Source organism: Sardina pilchardus, chromosome 3, assembly GCF_963854185.1.
Source record: "Sardina pilchardus chromosome 3, fSarPil1.1, whole genome shotgun sequence".
Taxonomy (NCBI): domain Eukaryota; kingdom Metazoa; phylum Chordata; class Actinopteri; order Clupeiformes; family Clupeidae; genus Sardina; species Sardina pilchardus.
The window spans coordinates 12,731,568-12,741,097 of NC_084996.1; the positions used below are offsets into that span (position 1 = coordinate 12,731,568).

At 46.4% G+C, this 9,530-nt stretch overlaps 1 protein-coding gene across 1 annotated transcript; it reads right to left on the reverse strand.

Annotated features, from left to right (window-relative positions):
- Positions 1 to 509: 509 nt before the first annotated feature.
- rtbdn (retbindin) lies at positions 510 to 9,187 on the reverse strand. The gene is made up of 6 exons (XM_062531921.1): positions 8,955 to 9,187; positions 7,736 to 7,912; positions 7,307 to 7,403; positions 6,765 to 6,893; positions 6,175 to 6,271; positions 510 to 2,006 (listed from the first exon to the last, which is right to left on the reverse strand). Exons 2-6 carry the CDS (start codon positions 7,890 to 7,892, stop codon positions 1,614 to 1,616), a joined length of 873 nt encoding a protein of 290 aa, XP_062387905.1. The 5' UTR covers positions 7,893 to 7,912; positions 8,955 to 9,187; the 3' UTR covers positions 510 to 1,613.
- Positions 9,188 to 9,530: the final 343 nt, after the last annotated feature.

Here is a 9,530-nt window from a genome sequence, read left to right on the forward strand (position 1 = left end):
TTTGATTTCCTAGAAATTCTACAACAGTCCCACTTAGTAAAAGGAAATCCAGAGAATTATCGTATACTCCCAAGGTTATTACAGTACTATTCCCATAACATCTCAAATACCCACAAGGATTTATCATGATATCCATGCAATTTCCTCTAAATATGAATATCAAGTATTGTCCCAGCAATGCTAAGCACAATGAAATCTCAAAATGACATTCTGAAGCTGATAGACTTTATTTGACATTTCCATCTATTTGTTTAGCTGTCACTTGCATCCAAAGCCATTTACAAATGGGTTTATAGGTGAGCAGCATAGCAAGACAGGCTTAAACGTCCTTTCCTTTGTCAGACAACATGCAAAATCAATGAAATCTTCCTGTGGAAACCACAAAAGAGCAATTAAGCTCTGCAATCAGGCCTGACCCACATCTCATCTCTGTCTCCTGTGGATAATTGACCTTTATTCAGGAGACGTGAGGTTTAACTGACCTTTTGAATCGAAACAAACAAAAGAAGGATGTAGAAATAGAGCCTTTATTGAGGAAATCACGGAAACATTACAGCATTATTACCATTACATTTGCACTTGGCCAGTTGTATTCAGACAGACAGGTTCTCCTTGACTCTACCCCACATTCTAGGTCAGATAGATGTTCACAATAAGCTAGGACAGCGGCCCATTCTAGAGACAATCTAAACAGATCTAAACACAGTCTGACACATAAAACCGTCTTGACAGTTCAGACTAATACCGTCTCCTCTGCTATCTTCACCGGCTGTCATTTCTACAGACTCAAAAAGGAAAATTCCTCTCTAGCTCAATAAAAACATCTATGGCTGCTTACAAAACTGAACACCACAGCCTTACACTATTGACGGCCATGGAACCTGACATTCTTTCAGAATACCTTCAGCCTTCTCAGTTGGAAACTGAAAAGCTTCAGCAAGAACAACAACACTATGTACATCAGCAGAAAATCAAGATGTCATGCAAAGTGCCAGCTAATACACCATGTTTGTCCTCGTCTGGACTATTGAGAGGATTTGTCTAGCTAGAGAAAGGTTTATAAGCAGGGGGGGGGGGGGTCTGGCAGGCTGTGTGTCCGGGATTCTGCACTGACCTTCGCTTCCCCCTCTCCAAGGGACAACCCCCATGCCAGGGAGTTATGCAACTTGTAAATGACAAAATCTGGTCCAAGTGATTTCATGCATTGTTTGACACTGAGACAAAATCATAACTATGCGATATGACAGAACTGGCAGATTCTCTGTATAATAACTAGAGGAAGATGCATTCTGTGAAATCAGAGCAAATCTTGCAAACCTAACACTTGTTATTGACCTGCTTGAGTGAAAGCTAAAATGGCAAAAAATCACTCATTCAGCGACAGTCTGATGTCTTGATAAGTAAAGAGAAGAACTTCTACTGTGAGACTCTGAGCCTTAACATCGGTGGATTGAGCACAGGATGGACTCATGTGGGACATACATTGGATTATGATATGAGGATGTCTAGTCTGAGAGAGGTTTGGCTAGTTAGAGAGGAAAGGAGACTGCTGAAACACACACACACACGCGCGCACGCACACACACACACACGTACGTGGTCAGGCTCCACGCTCACACTCTGCCCTCGAAGCCGCTGCCGCTGCCCTCCACGTCGCTCTCGGCCAGCGGCACGGAGCGCTTGCGCAGGATGGTGTTGATGCCGCTGCTGCCGGACCTCCGGGCCGCCTGGGGGGGCAGCGCGGCGGCGGCGGCCGGGGCCGAGCAGGGCGCGCGGTACTGGGGCAGGCCCATCTTGGTGGTGTCCAGCTCCTCGGGGTCCTCCTCGCGGGCCCGCAGCGCGGCGATGGCGTCGCGGTCGGAGGGGCTGAGGTTCAGGCAGCCGCACGCGGGCCCGCCTTCCTCTATGCCGGCATCATTGCCGCCACCGCCGTTGGCCTCGTCCTCCACCGTCATGAAGGCGTCGCCCCACAGGCTCTCGCACAGGTCACGCCCGTGCTGGTACATCTGAAACGTGACAATCGAGGAGGACACGAGAGTCAAACACAGGCTACAGAACACCAGGGTTCATACACATTTCCACCAGAGAATTTCCATGACTTTTCCATGATTTTTTCACAAATTTCCATTTCCACCACACATCAACTAGTGCTACATTAATAATAGATATGACGCGTGAGATAACAGGATGGTTACCTAGAAGGAATGCTCTCAAAGCTTAAAAGTTTGCCAATCGGTTGTGACACAAGTGCGAGACATGACCTGCCCAAATGAGAGATGTTTCTGAGTTGAATTGGGTGAGGCAAATTTCCATGACTTTTCCAAAACTTTTGGGGTGTTTTTTGTTTTCCAAAACCTTTCCAGGCCTGGAAATTAGCATTTTCAAATTCCATAACTTTTCCAGGTTTTTCAAAAACGTATGAACCCTGGAACACCCAGGCTCCTCAGAACACAGTTAGTGTTATCGTAGCAGCTCAGACAGCCGTGTGGAGACAATGGTCTAGGTAGTACATCCAGAATATTCCCAGGGATAAGGCCTAAATCACTGGCTTCCGAAGGAACACAGAACTAATACTAACTGTGCTCCATTTTCATTTGCATAACAGGAAGTGGGATTAAAGCTGCACAAAGCTGCCAAAGTCGTGGAAAGAGCTGGAGTGAGCACCAAACAGCTCTGCATTCGGGTCTGTTAGAAGTCCCTGCCTTTGGTCACAACACACACACACACACACACTCACACACACACACACACACTGTGCTGTGCTGTGCAGACACAAAATAACAGATGCATGTCTTGATAAACCATTGTGATGAGTTGTTCTGACAGTGATATATTGCAAGTCCTCTAAAAAGCTCACAGAGAGTTACAGATACCCACCCAGTTTTGAGATGCATAACTGGACTGGCATAACTTAGGGGAACGTGACATTTTTTGCAATAAAATAACATGCTTTACTCACTTCTTTTAATAACATGCTTTACATGTTGATTTCTGTTTTTCAGAGAAAAAGATGCAACATTCCAATTAGATTTGGAAGTCTAGCTGCTTAGACACTGACCTCAATCTTCTCCATCTTTACAAAATAAACTACTTTTCCTGTAACTGCCCACTGTCCCACAAACATCCCATTCAGGCAAATCCTCAGAATTAGCGTTCGACACATCCCGAGTGATTCACTGACACATTTAGGTGCCATTTCTCATCTCTCTCCTTAAGCCCATCTTTTTTGGAGGCCTCTTCTTTTTTCCCCCTCTCCCTTCATTCATGCTTTCTCATTACCTCCTCCTCTCTCTCTCTCTCCTCTCCTCTATATCTTCCCTCTCACTCCCTCGCTCCCTCACTGTCTGTTTAGGGGATTATGAGTGAGTCACTCAGGACATTCTGGGGGAGAAAAAAAATACGCCTGGCGAAATATCGACTGACTAAGAAGGACAAAGCTGTCATTCTGCCACAGATCGGGGCTCGCCGACACCATAAGCCGTGTCCTCGGGGCGGTCCGGGAGAGCGGAGCAGGCCGCCTGATTTCACACGTCCAGAGCGTGTGAGTGACACATGGCTGGCCTCGCCTCGCTGGACAGCGAGGCTCTCGCACTAATGGGTCTTCAGTAGTGTTTGCAGCGGGCAGCGAGGTCTGCAGTGGCGGATCTCGGTTGCGCAATGACAATTGTGTTTGTGTGCAGGTTTACAATTGTGCACTCAGCTATAATGGTTGTACAATGTGAATGTATATTTTTATCTGTCCTGAAAAGTCAATATTTGCCACTGTGTTTGTGTTTGTGTTTGTGTGTGTGTTCGTGTGTGTGTGGGTGGGTGTCTTTGTGAGTGTGCATGCATGTGCCTGTGTATATGTCTAAGAATGTGTGCATGTGAGCGAGAGAGACAGTGACAGAGACAGTGGAGACAGAGTCATGGAACTCTCCAGTTCATGCATGTTGACAAGCTGTCTGTCCATGTCGACGTTGCCGTGGAGATGCTTCGGGCCCCGGCAACAGAGCCTGTGGAGAGGGGTGGGTGTCTCCATGTGAGAGTGTGATGCTAGGACGCCTGCGGAACCTGATAGGGCCACTGAAGCGAGAAGGACAGGGGCCAATGAAGCCATGGAGAGGAGCAGGCGACGCTAACTTGAGAAGAGACGATTATAGGACTGTACGAGGTTTTGTCTTGGCTGTTTCTGTGTAGGTAAAAAAAAAATGTTCCTGTCTCCTTCTCAAACTTGTTTGTATGTCATAATGATAGTGATTGTACTAATGACATATTTAGCGGAGGTATGAGGCATTCATGCATGCTAGCCGTGTCTCGACTAATGTGCGCGCAAGCGATCTTAAATTACACAGGCACATATTTGTGTCAGTGTGCTTGTCTGGTTGTCTTAGCTTCTAAGAAGATCTTCCATCCTGCTGCCTGTATGTCTGTTTTGGTGTGCCTGTGCTGTGAACAGCCGCCCCCTTAGCAGACAGCAACGTTGTCATCTTGATTCGACAGGCCTGCAAACAGGTGCAGTTGGCTTCCCCACATCTCCCCGTGGACGGAAAATTACACAGAGAGGCCTGCTTTTCAGCTTTGGGTCTGTGCACAGCACCTAATCACATTCTTTTTACAAACTTGCAGCCGACAATCGGGATAAAGCATTAATGTGCTTTTGCTTACTGTGCAGTGTGTGTATGTGTGTGTGTGTGTGTGTGTGTGTGTGTGTGTGTTTGTGTGTAGGGGTGCGTGCGTGTGTGAACGCCTGCTTAATTATGCACATTATGTAATCATCAAATCGAGTTGAAATTCAAATATACAGTATGCTTTAGCTTGATCACGATGCCACAAATCTACTTAGCAGCAGGAATACTAAGCACGCAATTCTTGGCTTTAGAAAAACCAGTCGAATTGAAACCCTGGAGTCTCGAAACAAAGGCAGCCAATTTGCACTAAAGGTAACATGTGCTTGCCATTTCATGCTTTCCAACGTCGCCTGTTGTAACACAACCGATCCTAATATACAACTGGCTCTTATCTTCTTCTTAAAACTATATTTCAATATGTATTGAAATATAATTTTAAGAAGAAAAAATAACATACTTTGATAAGAGCCAGTTGTATATTAGGATCGGTATGTACTGTACACAGAGAGAGAGAGAAGGCACACACACAGTAAACACAGAGAGACATGCAAGCATGTTTGCAGACACAGAACACATGCACACACACCAGGCCCGTGTGGTCAGGGACGGTGATCGGAGCTGACAGTGCCAGCGTGTGTCTGTGTGTGTCGGGCAGCCTCTCACATGCAGTCCCAGCTGTGCACCAGCCCTAGGTCACTCTGCCTCTTTGCATACGGGAGCCGAGCCTCCGCTCTGTCTCGTCTGCTCCAGCAAGCTTCACTGTCTCTCTCTCTCTCTCTCTCTCTCTCTCTCTCTCTCTCTCTCTCTCTCCGCTGTCTTCGTCTTCTGTCCCTCTATCCTTTTTTCCCTCTTCCTCCCTCTTCCCCAGCCTTTGGTTCGTCCTTTTTGTTACATACACACTACTTCACACACACACACACACACACACACACACACTCTCTCTCTCTCTCTCTCTCTCCCTTTCTCTCTCTCTAGCCGACTCTTCTACAAACACTCTCTCTCCTCTCTTGCCTCTTCACCCCTCCCTAATCTATATTTAACTCCCCATTGGATTTCTCTCAGAGCTCCACTCCTTCATCTACTGTATGTCTTCTCCAGCTCCCCACACACAGAGTGTACATTTCACTCCCTCTTATCCTCGCAAACATTCCTTTCGCACCTACATCTCACCTCAAATCTCACCTCCTCCGTTCCTTCTCTAACAATCTCTAACAAATCCCTCGTCCTCCTCCTCCTCCTCCGTCTCCTGTTCTTCCTCTCTCTCTCTCTCTTCTCTGCTGCTCCTCATCCTCTCTTTTCAGACTTTTCAGACTTTTCAGACTCTCAGCTGCCTTATAATCTTTTATCTGCTCCAACTTCTGTTTCTCTTTGCCAGTTGTGATGTCCGCTGGCCATGTGAGTGTGTGTGTGTGTGTGTGTGTGTGTGTGTGTGTGTGTGTGTGTGTGTGTGTGTGTGTGTGTGTGCACGTGTGTGTGTGTGTGTGTGTGAGCACACTCTGCTCTGTCACCGAAGGCGGGATATGTCCCAGTTTGCCTCGCAGCTGATCCCGACCCGGAGACTCACCTGCTGGTAGGGCACGCAGCTCCCGGTGCAGTTGAGCCCCCGAGGGTCGCTGGCCCACTCACGGGCACAGGTCAGGTCCATCCTGCAGGCGTCGTACCTGAAACAGACATCACTTCTGTTGCATCTGGCTTCATACTAGAGGATAATCTGAGCTGGTGGTGACTGCTGTGAGTTAATGATTTCACTACTTTGTCTTTGATTGCTAAATAACTGTTTGCGTGTCATTCCTTTTCAATTTCACTAGTTTGTCTCTGACTGCCAGAAACTGTTTTACGTGTTCTGCCTTAATGATTTCACTAGTTTGTCTTTGCATACCAATGCTTTTAAAACTCCCCTCAAAGCTGCAAAATGGCTCTGAGAAGAAGGCTTATTCTGGATTGTATTCATTTATGCAGATTATGTTTGTGACTTGTAAACCACCCGCACTCATTACAGGCCTTCCCTTGCAGCGCTTAGACTGTGCATCGTCGGCCTCAGAAGGTCGTTGGTTATGACCTGGAGCTGTGTGTGTGTGTGTGTGTGTGTGTGTGTGTGTGTGTGTGTGTGTGTGTGTGTGTGTGTGTGTGTGTGTGTGGTGCGTGTGGCCTCACCAGCCTTTGCAGAAGCTGTGACACAGTGGCACAGCCTTGAGGGCGGAGCCGCGTTGGGGATGTGGCCAGCGCGCGGCATCCGGAGAGCAGCGGTGGAAGCAGATGACTCGCTTCAGGAAACTTTCGCAGCTGAAAGACAGGCACATTTTAAAATGGCAAGAGAGAGAGACGTACACAGACAGACAGAGAGAGAGAGAGAGAGAGAGAGAGAGAGAGAGAAAGGAGGGAGGAAAATGAAAGACAAGCCAACAGGAGAGGGACTGACAGTAAGAGAAAGGGTATGGGAACAGGTTACAGACGCAGGCAAAGGCACTGAAACAGCAAGCGATCCAATTGCACTTTGCCCGACAATGACAGATGACTCAAACTCCTACCAAATATCTACATGATTGCATTATGTGCCACATTGCGGAATGTGGAGCTGAGCTAACCATGATGTATTCACAGAGAGAGAAGAGAGAGAAAGAGAGAAGAGAGAGAGAAGAGGAAGAGAGGAGGGAAAGAGAGAGAGAGAAGGAGGGAGAGTGAGGATGGATGCTTACACGGGGCTGAGGGCTCCACATTTGTCCCAGTGGGCTTTTTCCGAACTGGCAGGAGGGGCCATGAGATCATGGATGTCATCCTCTGTGCAGCACGCATCTGATGAGATGGATGGAATTTCATTATCACAAGGGGAGGTGGTGCAACTTGTCATCCGCAGCAGTTTACGGTTTCATATACAGGATCTGTATTAGGGTACATGGTGGAAAGCTAACAGCCCATGGTGGGTGTTTAACTGCTAGCCTGATGTGATATTGACTAAAAAAAACCCTCATGTTCCCCCCGCCCCTGCAGAAATAGAAGGAAAAGTAAGTCTACAATATTTGAAATACAAACATACAATATACATCTTCATATATTTCAGTATTACATTTCACTTTGGCTGTCACCAAAGAATTCTCGCTAATAGAGACATTTGACATGTGACTTACTCTCCGTGTAGAGAGAACACTCCTTCAGGTGTGGCTCTGGACTTGGCGTTTTTTTATGTCTTCCGTCCGGCAGACACGCCCCTTCTTGACACCAGGCCCGTGCGATCAAGGCGACCATAAAGCACGCAAGGATCAGAGTATTCGTGGCCACGCCCATTTTCCCTCTCTTTGGATCACCTACGAGGCAGGATTAATGTCAGCACCTCGGACAGCGGACGTAAAGTGTAGCCCATACACCTGTCATCCAAACGTTTGTTAAACTAACCTACTCAATGCAGGTCAGCGCTAAGCTGGTAAATCAAACCTGTTCCTGGAGAGGAGTCGTGTGGGCTAGACTCTTTATCCTGTTAGCATCAACTGGGGAAACCAATAAACTAATTTACAGCGGAAAACCTATTGTTGTTGTTGTTGATGTTTTTTTACCTGCTATTCTTAATAAGACATTCACGATGGCAGTGAATACTGAAACTATATCACACCATACAGAGAGAGAGAGAGAGAGAGATAGAGAGTGCATATTAAAACAGTATATTTTGCTACTTACTAAACTGCATTCAACAAAATGATCCTAGACCACACTTCTCGAGCCAAATCCTTACTTCACTCATCAGCATGAAAGAATGGATTGCCTTTATCATCACGCCTGCTCATAAGAACAACGCACAAAAAACTGTTGGCTAATCTTTTAACAGTACACAAAAAAATAGAATTGCCCATCTGACCTTAAAACAGTATCAGACAAACAAGAAAAGATCGGGTAATAAGAAGTTAAATACACAACTGCGAAAAGGATAGCTTTGTTAAATCTTTTTGAGTCTCAGCCCACACGCCAGTAAAAGACAATCAATTTTGCTTGAAATAGAAACATGTCAATTTCTACATCATTTTTCAACACGTTTAAAAGTTCCTCGCCATGTAAAATGTGTACATCGATTAAACCTTTTGTAGAATTTAACAGGTGTATGCAATAATCGACCTCGGTCGAGCTAAAACCTAAAGTCCATACAAAATCACCATAAAAGACAACACTCAGCTATAATCTAGAAATGGGGGAAACAATCCGACCCAGACACGAGCGGACACTAAACAAAACAACATGAGGATTAGTGCGCCCCACAAGCTCTCACCAGACGCCTGGTCTGACACTGCTTAATAAATAAGCTACTTCTTCAAGAAACACATATGTCTACGTTAAGCAAAATCTCCCATGGATGCCCACCTTTCAGGGCAGAAGACGTCTAGCGCGTGACGATGTTGTCTATCCTCTCGTTTGTCTGCGATTGTTGAGGTAATTCAGACTCCGTCTCCGTCTCTCCCGCTCTCTGTCTCTCTCTCGGTCGCTGCCCTGTTCTCTGCACTGGACCCCCGTCAGTTCTGTCGTATGTGGGGGCCGCGGATCAGTCTCGCTTGTGGCTTACCGAAGGGCATCACCCGCTCTAGCGCCCCCTCCCTTTCTCGCGCGCTCTGCTCCTCACTACACAGGCTACTTCTTGTAAACAGTTTGATAGTCCTCAAGCCTGGTTTGTCTAGCTTAGTATTTCGGGGTTTTTTTAGGTTTAAGCCAGAGTGCAGTTGTCCAAAGAGTGATTAAAACACTGAAAGGATCCGGTATTATTGCGTACAAACAAACGTCAGACTTATGTTTCCTCCAAGTATTTTTTCTGTGAGACAGTTGACTGAAATAGCATATTTTCGCTGAGAGCAAAGTAAACTATTATTGTGTGTTTACGTTGCCTTACCATGCATGTGGCACAATCAGCATATGTTTGTCCATCACTCAAATTAGCTTTTTTCC

What these genes read in the sequence shown, in the direction of transcription:
- rtbdn (XM_062531921.1), bottom strand. Translation starts at nt 7,892, where the DNA reads ATGGGCGTGGCCACGAATACTCTGATCCTTGCGTGCTTTATGGTCGCC. An exon ending in GTGTTCTCTCTACACGGAGA is followed by an intron (nt 7,404 to 7,735) that starts GTAAGTCACATG and finishes CCATCTCATCAG; the next exon opens with ATGCGTGCTGCACAGAGGAT. An exon ending in CACAGCTTCTGCAAAGGCTG is followed by an intron (nt 6,272 to 6,764) that starts GTGAGGCCACAC and finishes TGTCTGTTTCAG; the next exon opens with GTACGACGCCTGCAGGATGG.